The sequence below is a fragment of the Ursus americanus genome, chromosome 21, assembly GCF_024610735.1.
Source record: "Ursus americanus isolate L20-20 chromosome 21, mUrsAme1.1.p, whole genome shotgun sequence".
In the NCBI taxonomy this organism is placed as follows: Eukaryota; Metazoa; Chordata; class Mammalia; order Carnivora; family Ursidae; genus Ursus; species Ursus americanus.
In genome coordinates, this window is record NC_142147.1 from 50,016,625 (window position 1) to 50,037,463 (window position 20,839).

Below are 20,839 nucleotides of genomic sequence, written 5' to 3' on the forward strand. Positions count from 1 at the left end.
TGGTTCAAGCCACCGATTTGTCGTACTTTGTTCACAGCAGCCCTAGTGAACTAATAATACAACCCTCCTCCCTCAGACCGGGAGTCCTGCCCCCAGCCCCTCCTCCCTCAGACCCAGGAGTCCTGCCCCCAGCCCCTCCTCAGTTACACCCTGAAGTCCTGGCTCTCACTACCCTGCCAGTCTTGGTTCCATCAGCACCCAGCCTGGGCAGGTGTGTCCTAAGATCAGCTCAGGCACCACCCTGCCTACCCACAGTGCCTCTGAGAAGAGGCACAATCTAATCCTCACTCTCCCTTTCTCCATCCCCCGGACTTAACAAGTGACCCTAATGCCTTCATCCCCTTAATTCTTAAGCCAGGAGTCCACAGCATCCCAGTTGGGGCCCCACTCCCAGCCCCTTCCCTCCGCTCTCATCCAAAGTGAGTCCTGCAAATATGCAAAGGAATGTGGTACCAAGGGGATGGGGGGACAGGTTGAAGCCAGGAGATCAGACACATGACACAGAGGAAAAAGGGAGGCCGAATCAGTCAGGAGCCCCGGAGAAATGGAGAAAAAGAAATCAGGACAAACAAAGGCAGAAAGACACACCCAGGCAGGTGTCAGGCACAGAGGAGAAACGTACAGATGGAGAAACTCAAAGAAATAGAATTAGGAAGAGGGTCCCAGAATTCAGGCCAGGTGGAGGGGTGGAGGGATGAGAATCTCCTGGGAGGTGGGCACTCACATGCAGACACAGGGAAACTGAGGTTCAGCCAGGTGGGCAGGGAGGTGGCGGCCGGCCGTGGAGGCTCAGGACAGCGCTGTTCTGAGGAGTGTGGGATGTGGCCAGAAGCCACGAGGGTGCTGGGAGGTCATTCCTGAGCACCCGGTCCCCAGCCCTGGCCCTCCAACGGCCTCTGGCCACCCCCGCAGCCGCCTTGGGGAAACACGGCTCTTCCGACTCCCCTGGCCATGCCCTGCGGCCTCAGCCCAAGTCAGTGCTGCCAGCGCCGACGGAGCGGGCAGCCAGAGAAGCAACGCTGTGGCCTCACCACTGCGCGGCGCTTCCGCCTTCCTGAGCCTCGATGTTCCCATCTGTGAAGTGGGCGGGGGACGGCGACTTCTTCCGGACCCTCCCCTCTTTGCCCCAAAACATACACAAGCCCCGCATTCCTCCAAAAAGTTGTTTTTGTCTTATTTAAATAATGTGAAAATGCCACGCGAAGGTTTGAACCAGAGGCCCCTCCAGGGGCCGGGCTGGGGCGGGGAGGGGAGACGCGAGATGGGGGGTCCAGGTCCCCGAAGCCTGCAGCCCCTCTCTGGGGCCAGGAGTGGGTGAGGAGGGGCCTCCGCTGTGCCGAGGGGCTCCAGGCCCGAAAGAGTTCAGTTCAGTTCCAAGAAAGGCGGCTCTCCAGGGAGGGATGAGGGGCTTCCTGCCTCATTTGGCACCGAGGGGGTCGGGGGGCTCAGGGGAGCCTTCCGGGGGGCTAGGGGGTGGGGGGCCAGGGCCTCCCGTTTGGCACATGGTGGGGGAGGGGGAGGGCCCAGCCTCAGGAGCCTCCCCAGAGGCGGTGTCTGTGGTGGTGGCAGTGGCTCCGTCGTCCACAGAGGATTCTACTCTCAACCCCTCTTCTGGGGGTGCAGGGGGGTGGGGTCGTCTGGGAGTCAGTTCTCCACGGGGCCTGAGGACAGAGGAAGTGAATTACTGGGCAGACAGGCTCATGGCTTCTGTCTCTCTCGGAGTGAAAGCAAAGCCCTCACCGGGGCCCACAGGGGCCCACATGATCTGCTCTGTCCCATTTCTGTGCTCACCTGCCCCCATCCCCCTCACTCCTTCCCCTCTGGCCACACTGGCCTGCTTGCTATTCCTCCTTGGTTCCTAGCACAGTCCTACCCCAGGGCCTTTGCATGGCGATTCCAACCACCTGGAAAGCCCTTTCCTTAGTCCTTCCCGTGTAAGGCAGCCCCCCTCGTCAGAGGCCTTCCCCGGCCCTTCTCAGTCAAGGAGTCACCCCCTCACGCTCCCACTCCCAGTCCCAGTCATTCTGTCTCATTGCACTATGGCTCTTCTTCATGCTTCTTCCCTGGGACAATCCCAGTCACCGTCTGCCAGCTTCCTGTCCGCTTGCCTCTCTAGAACGTAAGCTCAGGGAGGACAGGACTGTGTTTGGTCACTGCTGCATCCCCAGCGTCCAGCACAGGGCCTGGCACAAAGCGCCCTCCCACCAAACTGCCCCATGACCCCTCCTATCCCAATGGAAGAGAAGCCCCCACCCATTCCACAGATCCAGAAAACCAAGGTCTGTGGGCTGGAGGATCTCACCGTGGGCCACACAGTGGGCGCCCTCACTCTGCATCCCACAGTTCCTACCTGAGTGACCTGGGTCAAGTCGTGGCCCTCGCTTCTGTCCTTGAGCCTCAGTTTCCCTCTTTTTAAAAGGGGAACATGCCCCTTGTGTCCTTTTCTAAGAAGTGGAGAGATGCTGGGATATGTGGCATCACACAGCACCCAGTGGACACGGGCTAAGTGTGCAGAGCCACGCCAAGCATAGGAGTCTGTGCAAAAGGGGGGCCCGGCCTGCACCCCACGCCAGGGTCGTGGGAGACAGAAAGGCTCACCAGCTTCCCTGCCCGGCTGTAGCAGGAGTCTGCCGTGGAGTGAAGGGATTTGGGGTTTTGCACGATGGGGCCCTCCCTCTCCTCTCCTAGTGATTGCAGGTGAAGTCATCTTGGCAAGCTGGCCCTGCTGGCCTCGGCCCTGACTCACCACTTGGCAGCATCCCCATGCCCTGGAACCCACCCCTCCCTGTCCTCACGCGGGCTCAGAGAAGACCTCTGGGAGGAAATGACATTTGAAGTGGAATCTGAGGACAGAGCCAAGTGAAGAGTCTGCCCTCGGCCCTGTCCTTCCTGCCCCGAACCCCGTCTGTACTCTCCTCTCCATCCTGGATGCTGGCGCCAGCCTCCCGTCCAGCCTCCCAGCCTCCAGTTGGACTCCATGTGGCCCCAGTTGGGTCTTCCTACACCAGCAGTGGCTGCTGCCCTTCCCCTGGTCACAGCTGGCCCACGGCTCCCTAGTGCCCCCAGGACAAAGTCCCTCTCTTCACCCTCAAGCCCTACATGGTCCACCCCCTCCCCCCTCCATCCCCCCCACTCCTCAAGTAACCCCCAGACGCACCCGCCTCCCTTCTGTTCCCTGAACAGGCCAAGTTCTCTCCTGCCTCAGGGCTTGTGCAAGCTGTTCCCGTCTGCTAGCACGCCGTCCCCGTCCCCGTCCCCTTCACCTAGTTCACGACCAGCCCTTCAAGTACCTGATGAAGTGGCACTGCCAAACAGACGAAGCCCTTTCCCCTCGGCATCTGCTTCTCCAGCAGCCCTGGGTTTGCACCTACTTACTGCGAGACTGTGGGTCAGTGTCTGTTGGGGGGACAGGGTGGGCTGGGGCTCATGGATCTTGCTTAGCACAGAATCGCCCGTGCCCAGCACAGCACCTGCACTTAGCCAGTGCTCACTGAATACCTATTTCATCAAGCGCCGTAAGAGCTACCAGTTAGAGTCCACTGCGCCTGACCAGGCTGCGTGTGTGTGCGCGTGTGCGCGTGCGCAGGGTGAAACTATTCAATCCCCTCAAGAATCATTTATAAGTTAGATCCTGTGATCATCCCCATTCTACAGATGAGGACACTGGGGCACAGAGAGGGAAAGTGTCTTGCTCTAGGTCACAGAGCCGAGGAGGGGCAGGGCCAACAACTGGACTCGGACACGATTTGGGGGGGGCAGGAATGCAACCCTCCCTGAAAGGGGCGCATGGAACCTTCCACCTTCTCAGCTCTATCCTCTGGGAACACCTGTGCCCGCCCAGCCCCGCTCAAGCTCCGCATCCAGGGGTATTCTCTGGAGCGGCAGCAGGAGGCAGCGGAGAGCCCGAGTCGCAGCAGGATTCTCGGGGTTCAGATGGGCAAGCACAATGTAGGGCCCTCTGTAAGTGACTGTTACTATTACTAGTCATGCCGTTGTTGTTTTTGCTGTGGACTCCCTGACCATGTTCTCTCTGCTCTGGTTCAACTAAACAGCTCTGAGCTCACTGGTTTTCTCAACCCTTGTCGGCCTCTGATCAGCCTGTGCCCCCAAACGGATGTGGGATAAGGACCTGACAAGTGCCAGGCCAGAGACGGGGCAAAAATGGGCAAGACTCTGAGAGAATCCTTACAGAAGGGGAAACTGAGGCCCAGGAAAGGGGCGTGACTGCCCTGGTCTATCTGTCGGACACTGTCTGGTCTGAGCTGGTTCCAGAGTTGGGTGGGGTTTCAATGCCAAGCAGCCAGGGTCGACTGAGAAGGGAAGGGGGAGAGACTGAGGAGAGGCAGGGAAATTCAAGGATGGGGACAAGAAAGTGGGGACACAGATGGGGACAGAGAAACAGGCAGAAGTGGGGGCAGGCCCGAGGGTCTGAAGCACTGTACCTGCGGGTCGGGCGTCGGGGGCCCGGGCGGGGGGCCCCGGGGTCTCCAGCGCAGGCGAGACGGAGAAGCGGGAGAAGCACAGGGGGGGGCCTGGCGGGGGGAGGAGGGGGAAATCCTCCGCCCATTCGAAACTGCCTCCTAGTGGAGGGGAGGGGGCAGTGAGGAAGGAGAGGTCGCGGTCAGACCCTCCAGACACTTCTGGAGCCGCTTACCTTCAGCTCCAGCGGTCCAACCCCGCCCCTTCGCAGGCGCCTGTCTCCAGCTGTCTACACCGTGGGCCCCGCCTCAACTCTGCCCCGCCTCCAGACCCCGCCCCAGCTCCGCCCCACTTCCAGGTCCCGCCCTAGCTCTGTCCCGCCTCCAGACCCCAGCTCCAGCTCCGTCCAGCTTCCAGGTCCCGCGTCAGCTCTGTCCCCCTCCAGACCCCGCCTCAGCTCTGTCCCGCTCCAGGCCCCGTCCAGCCCCTCACCAAAGCCGCTGTCGTTGCTGGGAAACCCATCTCCGGGGGTGGCGGGGTGGGGAGGCGTCGGGGGCGCTGGGGGCGTTGACGGGTCCGTGTCCCCCTCGGGGGGGCCCTGGACGCTCAGCTCGTTGGTTGGCGTCTCCTGTGGAGGTGGATTAGGGGGCGAACCGTCACATCCCACCCACTGTATTCCCAACGAGCAACAAAGCCCGCTAACACTTCTGGGGTTTCAGGTATCCCAATTTACAATCGCAGTCTCTGAAAGGTGGCTGGAGCCCCTGATCTGCCTTCGAAACCTCAGGTCAGCCTTAACCCCACCCCGCCCGAGGCTCCTCCCCCGACCGCGGAGTCCCGCCCACAGCTAAGACCCCCACAGCAGGAATTCTCTCCTTGCTGCTTAACGCGACGCTTCTTTGGGAGCCCCTTAACCCAATACCATCTCCATAAATCCCGCCTTGTCTCCATAACCCCTAATTCCTTCCGATATCTCGGCCGCAGGCGTCCAAGTTCGGGGCGCAGAACTACCTACTCCTGTCTGGTCCTCCAAACCCCTACCCCATCCTGCGCATCCCGACCCTCCTCCAGCCCCTAAACCCCGCCCTCTGAAGTGGACCCGCCCCAGCCCTCCAAACCCCGCCTTTGCTTCAGTGGCCCAGGCCCCCCTGTTTACGACTCTCATCTCAGGACCTCAGCCCGGTGTGCCCCGTTCCAGCTTCATCTAGACCCATCCACACCCATCTAGGCCCCAGTCCACAAGCATCATCCCGCCCTTCCTTTTCCTTTTCAACACTATCCTCTCAGCCCTAGTTACTCTTCACACAATCCTCGACTCATCTGTCTAAACCCCGCCGCAGTCCATTAGCTCTGTCTCTCTCTGAACCCGCTCCTGCACTTAGTATCTTAACACTACAAGCCGCATCTCTTAAACCGTACCTGCAGCCTCGCCAGGGCCCGCCCCTAGTGGGTAAAATCCGCTTCATCCTGAGCCGGCCCCTTAGCCTCTACCACCACAGCGCTGGTCGACAGACCCCGCCCCAAACTTCACTTGGCCCCGGCCCCGCCCCCGCCATCTAGGCCACGCCCCAATCTTCTCAGCACTCTCCCCCTAGCCTCTCCGAGCTCCTCCCTGACTACCAGGTATCTTCCCCGCCGTCCTTCCAGATCCATTCCCACCCTCCAGCCCCACAACCCTGGCCCTCCAGAGCCCTCCCACAGGCCTCACCCTACCCCTCACTCCAGGCCCCGCCCCATTCCCAGACACCGCCCCCACACAAGGCCTCCAGGCCCTGCCCTGTTCCCCCGACCACGCTCTCCCCAGCCCCGCCCCCACCGGCTGGCCCCTCCCTCCCCGGGCCCCGCCCCACCCCGGGCCGCGCACCTGGTCGAAGAGGTAGACGGTCACGTCCCCGTGGAAGGAGACCATCTTGCGCTTCCTCTCCAGCTCGCTGTCCTCGGGCTCGTCGGCCCCGCGCGGAGACTTGAGCAGCCCCCGCAATGGGCGGGCCGCGTCCGCGTCGGCGCTGCTCACCACGACGGGCACCGGGGCTGCCCGCGCCCTCCCGGGGCCCCGCGGCCCCGCCGCCGCGCCCGCCGCCGCCGCCTCCTCGTCCTCCTCCTCGTCCTCGTCCTCGTCCTCCCCGTCCTCCTCCGCCGGCCCCGGCGCCCCCGCCCCGCCGGCCTCCCCGCCAGCCGCCCCGGCGTCCGCGCCCTCCCACGGGGGTCGCCGCGGGCCCGGCCCCGGGAATGGCGTGAGCGTGAGCGGCGGCAGCGCCAGAGAGAGCCGCGAGAGCTTGGCTGCGAGGGGAGAGACCCGGTGAGCCCCTGCTCCCGGGGAAACTGAGGCAAACCCTCCTGCCCCGCTGTGTGTCCTCAGGTAATCTCAGGCCACAATGTGGGCCTCCTCAGTTTCCCCTCTTGTGAACCAAAGGGCTGCTCTGGGGCCTTTCTCCACGCAGAGTAGGAGAGATCTTCCCCCTACTCCAGAGGTTAACCCTCTCCACGACTCCCCAGTGTCCACATCACAAAGCCCCAAATTCTCTCCGCCATCCAAGTGCCCTGGCCCTGCTGACCTCCCAGGGCTCTGTTCCTCACCTCACTCCAACTTGACCTCCAGCCAGCCACTTGGGCCACCTCCCTATTCCTCCCACCTCTGAGCCTTTGCATAGGCTGTTCCTTCTGCCTGGAAGTTCCTTTTCTAATTCAAGTCCTATTCATCCCTTACCTCTGATCTGGGCTTTCAAGCCTTCAGAGTTCTCCCATAAGGTCAGGCAAGGCCACCCGCTCTACACCCCATAGCACCAAGCACCGCTCCCTCCAAGCAGATGAGCTCAGCATGTAACTGTATTTCTGTGGTCATGTGATTCATGTTTGCCTTGCCACAGAACAGACTTGACTTGGGCTCATTTTGGCTGCATCCCCATCTCACAGAAGTGCTCAGGCAATATCGGTGGGATTATTGAATGAACGTTCCCTGCTATCTGATGTTGTCCAAGATACTTTCCCTCCCTGGCCCTCAATTGCCAGACACAATTGGGGTGTCTAACCATCTCCAGGTTCTTTCCCCTGCCCTAAGACTCCCTGATCTCAGCCTGCTGGAACGTTAGGACTCCAGGTCCCTGGAGGAGGAAACCTGGCTTCAAATCCCAAGCCTACCCTGTGGGCTTGCTGTGTGCCCTGGGGCAAGCAGAGCCACTTCTCTGAGCCTCTGTCTCCCCTCTAGGAAATGAACAGAGGCCACTCATCCCTCCATTAGTACATAAGTAAATGGTGTGACGGGCCCTGTGGGGGGCAATCGTGGGGAGAACAGGAGAGTCAGTGCAGAGCAGGGAGAAAGATTGGATGTAGACTGGGTCACTCTCCTCCCTTCGTTCACTCCATTCCAGCTTCACTGGCCTGCTTTTCCCGGAGCATGCCAAGTTAGTGCCCATCTCAGTGCCCTCCACCCGAAACATCCTTCCCCCAGATGTCCACCCAGCTTACTTCCTTCACATCTGCTCAAAAGTCACCTCCTTGAGGCCTTCCTTAGCCATCCATCTCAGGGCGATGGGGTTGGGGGCTGTGGGGGAGCTCTCAGGGAGGACAGGGTGAGAGCCTTTGGAAATCAGGAAGGCTTCCCAGGGAAGGGGAAATTTGAGTGGGGTCTTGAAGGATGAGTAGGAGTTCGTGCACTTTTTTTTTTAAAGCAGGCTATTCCCAGCATCTTCCCACCCAGCAACACCCTCCCTGCTACCCCCTCACCGCCAATCCTCTGAGGCATCTTAGAGGCTCCACCCCTGACATATTCATGCTGTCTGGGGCCTTTCCTGACACAGCTGGTTGTGAATTCCCCACAACAATCGCAAGGAAGTGATACTGTTCTGTGCCCAGCCCTCTTCCTGACCTTTCCCTCCTGAGCCGCAGGCTCCTCTAGTAAACAGATGATACCTTTCCCCCAGGGTGGCTGTGAGATTGCTAATATAAACCAGGGCCCATTTAGAACTTTCATAGCACTATTTAAGGAAATCAGGCCTCTGGGTGATTCGGGTGGAGCCACAGTCCCTATGCCCAGCTCTAAACAGGGGCCATTCATCCTTCTTTTAAATCAATCACCAATACCATGGGGGGGGGGTGCAGGGCAGAGTCTGGAGCTCCCTGGGTCCCGGCTTTGGGCACCTCGGGGCCCGGCACACACAGAAGGTTCGTGTGAATCGGCTCCAAATATTAAAACACGCAGAACTCTGGCTTAAAAGGGAAAAGCAGCACACCTGGCAACGCCAGGTGGGCATTCCCGACGGGAGCTGAAAAGTGGCCGCATTTCCTTCCCCAGCTCCCCCCACCCCACTCCTCTCCCAGAGGGCTTCCTTCATTTCCCAATACTGTCTGGCCCCCCGGGGGCATCTGAGTTGGAGACCCTGGGCCTAAGGGAATTGCAATGAAAGCAGGCGCTCAGCGTACCAGGCTGGGCTAGAATCTTCAGAGGTCCTAACATTCTGAAGCCTCTTGGCCCTATAGGTGCTATCCTCATCATCCATTTTTGGCGGGAAACTGAGGCACAGAGAAGTAAGGTCATTTGTCAGGGGCCACAGAGCTAGAGAGGGGGCAGAGCCAGGATCTGAGCCCAGGCGGTGCGGCCCCGGGGTCTGCCCTCATTACGGCCAGCCTGACCTGTCTGCTCCCTGGGAGCCTGAGATCCTCAGCTCACCTGTACATCCTGGAAGGAGCCAGGCCTCGGCCCCCACCCTCGCGGCCCCGCTCCCAGCAATCTGCTCACCTTTGATCTGCTCGCTGTTCCCCTGAGGAGGCCCCAAGTCCAGGAACAGTCGTGGCATCTCGGGGCCCTTCCTCTCGGGCTTGGGGGGGTCCCCGTCTGTGCTGGGTGCTGTGTCTCCGCCGGCCCTGCTGTCTGGGGCCCCGGGCTCTCCCTCGGAGGAGGCCGCCTCCGGTCTGGCTCTCTGCGGCGCTGGCTCCGGCCTCCTCGGCTGTGCTTCCGACGGCGGCGGTGGGGGCGGCTGTGGCCTCGTGCTGTCTACCCATCCGGCCTTTGCGTCCACGCCGCTTCCGAGGCCGCCGCCGGGGGCCATCCCCATGCCCACTGGGGCTCGGCCCCCACTCCCGAGGTCCAGCCTCCCAACCCCGGGGGCTCTCGGTGCCCCCCCAGTCTCGGGGGCTCTCCTCTCGGTCCCGGGTTCCAGCACCCCGCTCCTGGGGGCTGGGCCAGTGGGGCCAGGGGCTGTCTCCCCGCCGTTCCGGGACAAGGCCACTGCGCCGGGCTCGGGGGCTCTCTCCAGCGAGGTCTCTGGGGCTGGCACCCCACTCTCGGGCGCCTTCTCCCAGGGCCCTGGGGCTTTCCAAGGCCCAGTCTCTGGCAGCCTCTCCGTGTTCCTGGGGAGTCTCAGGCCCCCATTCTCTGACACCTTCTCCTCGATCTTTGAGGGTGTCAGTCCCCCATTCGCCAGCACTTTCTCTTCTCTCTCGGGGGACCTCAGCTCCCCATTCTCCAACACTTTCTCCTCCCTCCTTGGGGGTGTCACCTCCCCATTCTCCAGCACTTTCTCCAGCACTTTCTCTTCTCTCTCTGGGGTCCCTGGGCCCCCATTCTCCGCCACCTTCTCCTCGATGCCCAGGGCTCTCTGTCCCCCGTTCTCCAACACTGTCACCCCGTTCATGGGGAGGCTCGGGTCCTCGTTCGGGCTTGGGGCTTTCTTCCCGCTGCCCAGGACTGTGGGGTCCCTGCTCGGGCCCTGGGCTTTCTCTCTGCTCCCGGGGCCTCTCCCCACCTTCCTGGGTCCCGTCTCTCGGGGGTTTGCCCCCTTCTCCCCCAGGAGGTTCCTTGTCACGTCCTCCCGCAGGGACATCAGCAGCTGCTCGGTGCTCACTTGAACTACGAAGGTTGGCTTCTCCCGAGTCCCCGGCAGTGGGTGGGGACCCGGGTCTGGGGGTGGCCGGGGCGCTCCCGGGTCGGGGGGCTCGGGGGGAGCCCGTGGTCGAGGGACCCCTTCCTCCTCGGCTGCCCCCCCGCCTGGGAAGGCTCCCTCGGGGGAAAAAGGGGTCTCGGTCTCGTAGCCGCTGTCCCCCGGCTTGGGGCCCGGAGATGACAGGCCTGAACCGGGACTGGCCACGGCCGAGGGAGGGTCGGGGGAAACGGCTGGGTCCGCGGGGGCCCGGGGAGGTGGCGGCGGGGGGGGGGGGAGCGGGAGGTGGCCCCCGCCCGGGGTACTGGGGCGCCGCCGCCCCCATAAGGGGGTCCAGAAACTCGGGGGGGGCCGAGGCGGGGGGGGCCAGGGGCAAGTCGGCTAGAGAGCCCCGCTCTGCCCGCAGGGACGAGTCGTCCTCTGGGGGATGGGGGCAGCCAAGAGCAGGGTGGCCCCCCCAGCCAGCAACAGCTTCCCCCCGCTCCAGGGGCAGGCAGGAGCAGGCCCCCTCTCGGCTGCACAGGGGACAGGGCAGGGGGCCCCGGCGGCTGGGGCCACCCCCAAGGCTGCTGCTGTCCTCCCCCGGGGAGCTGCCCTCCTCCTCCTCCTCCTCCTCTTCTGCCCACGGGGCGGTACCCCCGCTCCCCCAGCACCTCGGCAGGGTCTCCCGCCAGGGTCTCCCCGGCACCTCGGCCCTCGGGGTCCCAGCCGCTCAGGAGGAAGCTGCCTGATGCCGAGGACTGGGCTGGGAAGGGCCGAGCGGCAGGGAAGAGGGGGGAGGCCCAGGTCTCGGACACCAGCTGGGGGACCTCGGATGGCGCCTGGGAGGCCTGGGGGGCAGGCACTCCTGGGTCCAGGGGGTCCCAGTCATTGGGGAAGAGGGGCTCAGGTGGGGAGCCATGCTCCTCGAGACGGATGTAGTACTCGCTGCTCACTGAGGGGCTGCGGGCGCTGATGACCGGCAGCACGCTGGGCGTGGACAGCGCCTCATAGAAAGGGTTGGAGGGGTTGGCATGAGGGGCCGGGGGCGCGGACGCCGGCTGCCAAGGGGGCGCCCCCCCACCGCGGCCAGCCCCCCGCCGCGCCTTCTCCCACAGGCACTCAAGGTTGAGGCCACGGCTGCTCTCAGTGACCGTGAGCACATCGTCGGGGTCAGCCCCAGGGAAGCCATCCAGAAGGGGGAATGGTGAGGACAGGGTCCCTGGGCGGGGCGCGCTGTGCTGTGGGGGCCAGGGCCAAGGGAAGGGACCGTCTCGGGGTGGGGGGGGGCGGGGGCGGGGGCCGAGGGGGACGCTCAGAGAGCAGGTAGGTGAGCTGCAGTTGGAGATCAGAAGCCGAAGGGCGCTGGGCAGGTGGCCGCCAGCAGGACTGCAGGATATCGTACCTGGGGGAGAGGGAGGAGGGGCAGGTGAGTCCCAGTGTGTGTGTGGAGGGGGCAGGGCGGGGAGAGACTCAGAGAGAGAAGAGGATGGAGATCTAGAGAGAGGGGACAGAGCCCCGGGGTGTGTGTGTGACAGAGATGGGGTGGCAGGCGGGGGGGGGGGCAGACCTAGAAGAGGGGAGAAAGCAAGGCAGATGTGAGGAAATGATGGTTAGGTGGCCTTCCTGTTTGGGCTGTGAGCTCCGGAATCAGAAACAAGCAAGCAGCGGGGGTCTTATAGGAGCGGAGAAACTAGGGTTCAAGTACCAGGTCTGCCACTCCCCGCCTCAGCGTCACCCCTTCCAAGCAGCAGACGCTTTCAAGCAGCAAAAGGTGTGGGGCCGTCCGCGCTCCACTCCAGGGGTTGTGGCGAGTGCTGAGTGAGATTACGGGTACTGTGCGGAGAGGTGAGGGGCTCTGGGACATCCTGGGGTGGGATGGGAAGGTCAGGGGTCGGAGCGGGGGGTCAGGCCCTGCCCTCACCAGTAGTCCGCATAGGGCAGCTTGAGCCTTGGCCGGGCCAGCTTGACGTGCTGCTGGCGGACCACGAAGGCGAGGACCTCCTCGTCTGAGAGGTGGCGGTAGGGCTGTGCCCCAAACTCAAAGAGCTCCCACAGGGTCACCCCCAGGGACCTGCGGGGAGCAGAGGGCGGAGAGAGGTCAGAGCCCTGCCCTGCTTCGCCTGGGGGCCTCCCCTCCAGCCTCCGTTGCCACGGCCATAGAACCCGGGACCCTTGCAGCTTCCTTGCCGCCCTCGGCTCCGCGCGGCCCCGGGGGGTACTCACCAGATGTTGCTCTCGCGGCTCTGGTCCACCACCATGAAGGTCCCATGCAGCTCCCCAAGGAGCTCGGGCGCCGCCCAGCGCAGCGGGATCCAGAGGCGCTCGGGGGTCAGGTAGTAGTCCTCCTGGGGGGCGGGCCCGAGCGCGGTCAGGCGGGTCGGGGTCCTCCCCCGCCCCCCGCCCTGATGGAGGGCAGCCCCCACCTTATAGTTGCTGTGGGCTAGCCCATAGTCTCCGATGCGCACGGTGAGGTCGGAGGTCAGCAGGCAGTTGCGCAGAGCCAGGTCACTGGGGGCGGGGCAAGGACGTGAGGTGAGAAGGGGACAGTCTGGGACAGACGGCCCGCCTTGCCTACACTCCGCCCACCGTGCAGGCTCCGCCCCTTCTCTCTTTGCGTTACTCCTCTTCCCCTGCCCTGATTCGCCCGCCTCCACTCCTGACTCCGCCCCCTCTCCTTCTGACCCCTCCCAGCCCACGGCTCCTCCCCCTTTCCTCTGTGACCCCTCCCCTCCCGATTCCTCCCCCTCTCCTGACTCCTCCCTGTCTTCTGACTCCTCCCCTCCGGACTCTGCCACTTTCGGGCTTTCTCCCCAGGTTGAGCCCCCTCCCTGTGGCCCTACCTCCCACCCCCATAGCCTCGCCTCCCTCCCCTAGGTAGTACCCCCTACACACTCTTCCCCGCGGCCCCCGGCAGCCACCTGTGCACGTAGTTGTGGGAGTGGAGGTGAGCCAGCCCGCGGGCGATCTCCAGGCCCATCCTCTGCAGCGTCCGCAGGTCTCGAGGGGGCAGCTCAGGGGACAGGCCCTCAGGGGGCCTCTGGGCCCGGAGGTAACGTTTAAGGTCCCCCTGGGAGGGAGGGGTGGGTGGGTCAGTACCACCCTCTTCCAGGGACCCACCATCCAGCCTGTCCGAGACGAGGATGCGGGCGGCCTCTGCACTCGGCGGGCAGTCCCTCCGAGCCTCAGTTTCCTCTGCCGCTTGGAAGGGCATAACCACAGAACCCACCTCGCAGGCTAGTTCACTGAGCGCATCTGAGCGAGCGCCCATCTACAGTAAAGCGCTCGAGGAACTTCAGCGCACGTCGCACGTACTATTGCCCAAGATTCCCAGGACCCTAGGCTTCCCAGCCCCCCGCCTGTCCAGCCCGCCACCCTGCCCTCCCTCGGCAGAGCCTCACCAGTTGACAGAACTCCATAATCAGCAGGAAGGGAAGTGTCTCCACACAGACGCCCAGGCACTGGAGGACGTTGGGGTGCTGCAGGCTCCTGGGGTGGGGGTGGGGAGGCGGCAGGGTTAGGAACCTCGAGCTTCCATCCCACCGCCGCAGACCTCTGTCCCACCCCAGCCTCCCCGCCACACCAGAATGTCGCTTCCACCTGTTTGGTCTAGGTCTGTTCCACCTCCTGACTCCCGGCCACACCCCCACATTCATGCCCCTTCCATACACACCCTCCTTCCCCAGGTCCCCATCTCAGGACTATCTGCCAGTTCCCAGGTCAGACCCCTGGCAAGGGGAAGGTGCCTCCTTGCCCTCCTTCCTCTTCACCTCACCCCAGCTCAGCCCCTTCCCTCCCCACAGCCTGGCTGGAGCCTCTTCCTCACCTCCTGGACTCTCTTCTCAGCCTCCACCCGGCCTCCCTGCCTCCGGTCTCTCCCTTGCAGTCTGTCTCTGACATGCCACGCGCCTGCTCACAGCCCTCCGTGGCTCCCCCGCACCCGGGGACAAAGCAAGTCTCACTCCTGGGTCTTTCCTGCCCTTTCTCAACATCGCTTCTCCCCACCCCGCCCTGTGTGTCTCCCCAGACTCACAGGGGCCCGAATAGGTGCCAGGCCTTTGCACTTACACTTCACTCTGTAACGAGCCCTCCACTCAGCGGAGTCCTCCCCATCCCTCAGGCCTCAGCTTCAACATCATTTCCCCAAGAAACCTCACTGCCCTCAAGCCCCCTCCTTTATCCTCACACTGTGGGTAAGAGTCAGGCTGGGGGGTGGGCCAGAGGGTTGAATCCTGAGTCCACCTTTTTTTTTTTAAATCATCTCTACCTCCAAAGTGGGGCTCGAACTCAGGACCCCGAGATCAAGCGTCGCATGCTCTGGGGCGCCTGGGTGGCTCGGTGGGTTAAGCCGACCGACTCTTGATTTCAGCTCAGGTGGAGATCTCAGGGTCACGGGCTGGAGCCTCGCATCAAGGCTCTGTGCTGTGCATGGAGCCTGCTTGGGATTCTCTCTCTCTCTCTCCCTCTCCCTCTGTCCCTCCTCGCTCATATGCTCTCTCTCGCTCTCTCTCTCTAATAAATAAATCTTAAGGAAAAAAAAAAAAAAGAGTCTCATGCTCCACCCACTGAGCCAGCTGCGTGCCGCCCAAGTCCCCCTTCGGCAGGTGTGTAACCCCAGAGAAATCACTTCACCTCTTCCCGCCTCGATTTTCCCCAGCTGTAAAATGGGCACAGTCATAGTAACTCTCTCAGACGGTTGTGGAGAGGAAGTGACTGAGACCAGAGAGGAGCCTCCACACAGTGGAAGATCCTCGCTATTATTACTGCTTTTATGTTCCCAGGCCAACATATTGCTTGATTTTCATATTACCCCACACTCTCCTGCCGTCCCACCTTTGCAGCTGCTGTCCCCTCTGCTGGAACAGGCTTCCCACCACGCCTGTGTGGCCGATCCCTCCCAGCCAGCCCCACCTCCCCCAGGATTCCACAGCTCCCCTCTCTGTCACGTGCTGCCTTGTTGCCTCCTGGCACGGGTCAGTCTCTGACATTTGCTTCTTACAATTTCCTTCTTCATTTGTTTATGGCATATCTCCTCCACTAGGGGGGGAGCCCCACTAGGACAAGAATTTGGGGCTTTCTGTTCAGGTGGTCATGTCCCCAGTGCCTAGACAGGGGCTCAATAAAAATGGGCATAATGAAGGATTTTACCCAGATACTCAGCCTGGGGGTCTGTAGGAAGGTGAAAACACGCCAGGCTTGCAGCCCAGCCAGTAACTGTCCCACTGGCGTCTGGCCGGGGGCAGGGGCTACTGGTGTGCCGTGGGGCCAGTGCCCAGGCTCACTTCTCCACCTGGGAGAACTGTGCCTCGAACCCCTGCCTGGCCCAAGAATCACAAGACCAAGTAGTCATAAAGCACCCGGTGTGTCCTGGGGATTGACAAACGGCTGGAGCTCTGAAGGTGGGATTTAGGTTGGCAGATGTGGAAACATGCTTGGCTGTATTGCACACCTACTATTCTGAGCCAAGGCCGGCCACTTCTGCTCTCCAACCCTCCCAGCCACCCCGCTGGGCAAGATGATGTTTCCCCCTAAATCCAGAGGAAATAGAGGCTCAGAGAGGTAAAGCGATTGGTCCAGGGTCACACAGCTGGTAACAGTGGCGGCGTACGGACTTGATCCCAGGTTGCTGGCTCGCTCAGCAAACGTCTACAAAGGGCAGACGGACCCCCCCCCCCCGCAGCCCACCCCCGTCGCCCTGAGCTGCCAGTGTCGTCCCGCGCTCTCCAACAGAACCTTCTGTGAAGGTGGAAATGTTCTGGAGCTGAGCTGTCTCACATGGGAGCCACTGGCCATATGTGGCTACTGAACACTTGAAATGTGCTGCGTGTAGCTGAAGAAATGAATTTTTCATTTGATTTCGTCTTAGTTAACATAAATTTAAATAGCCATATGTGGCTAGCGGTTGCCAGCACGGGCCTCGGGAGAGGCAGGCAAATAAGCAAGTAAGCCGATGAAGTACATGTTAGGAAGAAAGCACACAAATTGGTGTGATGAAGCATCCCAGGGCCCTCCTTGCGTGGGAGTGCGTGTGTGTGTGTGTGTGTGTGTGTGTGTGTGTGTGTGTAAGGGCAGGCCTTTCTGGCCAGACACCGGAGGAGGGGAAGGCAGCCCACTATCTGGAGCTGGGGGTGAGTGAGCCAGGAATGATATTCTAGACAGAGGGAACAGCAAGGACAAAGGTCCTGAGGCAGGAAAGAGACTGTTATGGGAAAGGATCCATGAAGAGGCCGGAATGCCTGGGCCAAGAGGCCCAGTGGCAGGAAGGGAACAGAGGCAGGCCTCGCAGGGTGTGTGGGCTGTACAGAGGCGTGGGACTTTGTCCTGCAGGCAATAGGGAGCCATGGGAGGCTGTGGAGCATGACGGTGATAAAGTCCAGTGTCTGTATCTCTCAGGGTAGACCCCATTTTTACAATTTTTGAAAAAGGTTCTCTGTATAATATCCTTTCCATGACAGGCCAATTACTATCTCGATAGGCATTTACGTAGCAAATGTTTGTCTAGTGCTTGACCAGAAGCCCTTAGAGTGGAGGGGAGACCAAGCAGAGGAGGGACAGGGTCCTGCCTTCCCAGTAGGGGTGGGAAGTGAGGTGACGAACTCCTCAGGGCCGCTTTGCATGCCAGCTCAGGGCCCCGGTCCGTGATGCCTTCCTCACCCGCAAGCAGGGGCCTGAGGAAGGGAACAACCACTATGAACCCAGGGCTTCACGCAAAATCTCACATCCTCTCAGCCGCCCTCTCCATGGGCTTCCCAGACTCACTTCCTAGATGAAGATTCTGAGGTTCAGAGAGGCAAATTCTGTCCATCAAGTCGCACAGCCAGGAAGAAGTAGATCCAGGATTCAAACCACGTTTGACCTGACGCTTGACTCCTCCCGCTCCCTAAGGTCACCTCCCTGAGCTGGGAACCCTTATCTTGGGGCCTCCAGGGCCCACGTCCGCTGAGACGTGCCCGGTACCTGTAGGGCTGTGCTTCCGAGATGAACTTTCGCTGCTCCAGGGGCCCCGCGCTGGCTCGCAGCTCCTTCACCACCACCTGGGCTGGGGTGTAGTCGGAGAAAATCTCTCCCAGGATCACCTGGTCAAGGGGGACCGGGGAGTCAGTGCCTGCAGTCTCCCCAGCCCCAGCCCCAGGGCCACCTCCACCCCACTGCATGGCTCCAGCTTCCCCCTTCTTTCCAGCCTCTCCCTTCAGATCCCATCACCCTTGTCCCCCCCAACAGATGCAGAGTGAGAGACTCACGGGCCCAGAGTCCGATGGATGCAGGGACGGATGGAAGGATGGACAGACGGACGCGTGGAGAGCCAGGTGGCGAGGCAGAGTGGTCAATGGAGTGAGGAGGGAGGCGCTGACTGACAGATGTGGGGGGATGGGGTAGGCGGGAGCAGGTGAGAGGTGGACAGAGGTGAGGGCGCTGGGTGGGCTGAGGGGCAGGGGACAGATGAGAAGTGGTGGGAGCGGGGGAGGGGGGAAGGACACAGAACAGGAGCACAGCCCTGGATTGTATGGACCCCCCTCCCTCCCCACCCCCAGACCCACTCACCTTCCCAAACCAGCCACTCCCAATCTCTTGTAAGTAGCTGAGGTGCTGGCGGCTAAGGCCCAGGGGGGTGGTCATGTCTGGGGGGGGGCAAAAAGGGGGAGGCCCCTTAGCCTCTCTCCCCTTCCAAATGCCACTGACCACACTACCCCCAACTCAGTGCGGACTGGGGTCAAAGCAGATACCAATCTCTTTTCATTGGCCATCCCAGCATTCCCTGATGGATCTCAGACTCCTCATTGGCTGCCCGTAAGTTCCCAGCATCCAATCCATCCTTCCCTTTGGCGTTTCAAGAGCCTGTGACTTGACTTCAGCCTACCATTGGCTGCCACTGAGACTGAGCTCGAAGCTGACCTCACCACTGATTGCCCCACAAGAATCACCAAATCTGGTTTTGGATTAACCAACGGCTTCCACCACGATGATCTCTGACTCCCTATAGGCCGCTTCCAGGATTCTGTGGCTCCCACCTCCCCCGTGTTTCCCCTTGGCTGCGGGGGACCTCAGCTCCCTGGCCCCTGAGGGAGGACTCTCAGGGCTTTCCACCCTGTCCCGTGGGACCGTGGGATCCTAGTCAAGGTGTGGAGAGTACCTGAGTGTGAAGGCTGCGGGGCAGGCATCGGCAGGGAGACCTCAGCCAGCGGGAGAATGTAGACATCAGGCAGCGACTGTGAGGAGGAAGTCTCCTCCGCGGGGGGAGTATACTCCCCGGAGCAATCCTCCCCTTCAGGGTTCTCAAACTCCTGGGGCCGGGAGAGGTGAGGGGTGGGAGAACACAGGGCTGAGCACGCCATCACCCTTCTCAACGGTGTGTGTCCCTGTCTTTCTTATAGCTGTCCCCCGATATTCAGCCCAAGACTCCGCCTCTTGCCAGAACTTCAGGCCAGAAGGTGCTCTCAGACTTACTGCCCCTCTCCCCCACCAACTACCTGGGTTGGGGGGCTAAAGGCCTCGCTGGAGTCTTCCTCCCCACTTGACTCCCCGCATGCACCTCACCTTGAAGCCGACATCACCCCGTTTGCAACACAGACAGGTGAGGAGGAGAAAGATGAAGGCCAGCAGGCCGGAGCAGGAAATGAGGACCACGGCGTAGGGAGGAGCCAGAGGGGCCCGGCCCAGGGCGAATCCATCTGTGGGCACAAGACTGGGCTGGGGTCCCGGCTGCAAGCCCTAAACTCCCCAGACTCCATGCCCCTCCCATCCTGGCCAAGAGTGACTACAACTCCCATAATGCTCTGCAACCAGGGGCTCCTTGGCAGAGGAGCCGGATGGCCTAGGGCATTGTGGGAGTTGTAGTTTGAGGCCTTCTCAGGTGGTTGGGTTGGGGGTGGGGTCCCTCCTCTCGCCCCAATCTGGGACCCCCCCCCCCCCATCACATCACCGCAGGCTTGGATGAATTCCAGTGAGGATTGAGGGAAGGAAGTGTAATAGTGGAGCCTGGAGCTCTCAGAATTTAAAATACGCTCCAACGGACAGTCTCATTACCCCCTATTTGGGCAAGAGGATGAGCCCCCCAACTGCAGGCGGGGAGAAGATTCTTGCCCCACGCTGGAACCCCCTAGTTACGGGGGTTGAGGCCTGTCTCTTTTAGGGACTCGTAGAGCACACACATGTCCTCTGTCCCCAGCGCAAGCCCCTGAGAAGGGAACTCCGCAAGCCCTGGGTCTCCCCCAAAGCTAAAGGCAGCCTCCTATGCTGTGTCCCCCTTAGAAATAGTATTCCTCCCTCTGCCCCCAATTCTCCCAGAGGCCCCGTCCTTCCCAGCTCCCTGCACACACCTGCACACACACATGCTGTGCACACACACATGTTGCCCAAACGGACCCCCTCCCCACCCAGCCCCCAGCCTTCCTCCCACAGGCCCTGCTGACAGAGGCACCGTCCCCGCGGCTCCCCAGGCCCCGGCTCGGCTGCGGGGAGACGCGCACGCAGGTGACGGAGCCGGAGCGCCGCGGACCGACCCCAGGGCAGGCCCGGGGTGGGGGTGGGGGCCGCCGGACAGCCGGATGGCCGGACACACTCACCGGGGTGGGCCGGGGACGCCAGGCAGCCGGAGGCGGAGACGGCCGCGAGGAGGATGAGGGCGCCGGGGGCAGGCATCTTGTCGAGGATGGAAGGGAGGTGGAGGTGGTGGCGGCTGGGGAGGAGGGGGGGGCGGGCCCTCAGCCCCCAGCCATGGGGACCCGCGCGACCCTGGCCTCCCCCCGGCCCAGGAGAGGGGCAGGAGACGCAGGACAGGGGGAGGGAGGGGCTGCTTACTGGCTCAGGTACCCCCCTCCCCCTCTTTGAAGGGACAGACAGATGAAGGGATGGAGAGGCGGACAGAGGAGAGGAGCTGGGGAGCCGGGGTTGCTGGGGTGGGGGGGAGAGGGTAGAATGGGGGGGGGAGAATGAGGGCCCCGCCCCCGAGGGCAGCCAGGATTGGGGGAGCAGAGAGCCTGTCAGAGGAAGGGTGGGAGGAGGGAGGATGGAGGGAGGATGGAGCGTCGTCATGGCAACTGGCTCCCCAGTAGCATTGGCTGCCAGGAGGGAGGGGAGGAGGAGGGACAGACAGGGACCAGCAGACCCTTGTGGGGGGCGCAGGGCCCACAGTGCCTGGCCCGGACACTGCTGTGACACGCCACCAGCATGGACACGTGTGCTCCACGCCGAGATGCAGATGTCAGGCAGGCACACGCAGCCCGCACATGCCTGACACACGTCGCAGAGACCCTCACAGACAAGCACATCACATACAAAGGTGGACAGCCATCAGCAGACGGGGACACGTACACGTCACACACAAAGACGCAGGGACGACGGGCTGCACTGGGTACGCACAGGCAGGCCGGCCCCCGGCACAGATGCACCCCGTCACACAGGAACAGCAAAGCATCACAAAGACCCACACATGCCACAAAGTAAAGCCCCGAATACACAGACAGCCACACCACACACAAAGATCCACGCGGACACCCCGGCGACATGCTGAGGCACACACAGTCACAACACACAGACATTCCACAAACGGGTGACAGAGAACACTC

At 62.1% G+C, this 20,839-nt stretch overlaps 1 protein-coding gene across 1 annotated transcript; it reads right to left on the reverse strand.

Moving 5' to 3' along the window:
• Positions 1-1,149: 1,149 nt before the first annotated feature.
• On the reverse strand, positions 1,150-19,950 carry LMTK3 (lemur tail kinase 3). The gene is given in 18 exon segments (XM_045772290.2): positions 1,150-1,661; positions 4,443-4,580; positions 4,912-5,047; positions 6,284-6,699; positions 9,155-10,571; positions 10,573-10,932; positions 10,934-11,563; positions 11,565-11,679; positions 12,199-12,348; positions 12,501-12,622; positions 12,701-12,785; positions 13,196-13,344; positions 13,676-13,763; positions 17,232-17,350; positions 17,817-17,893; positions 18,406-18,556; positions 18,810-18,943; positions 19,838-19,950. Coding segments are annotated over 18 exon segments (4,380 nt in total). The 5' UTR covers positions 19,914-19,950; the 3' UTR covers positions 1,150-1,644.
• Positions 19,951-20,839: the final 889 nt, after the last annotated feature.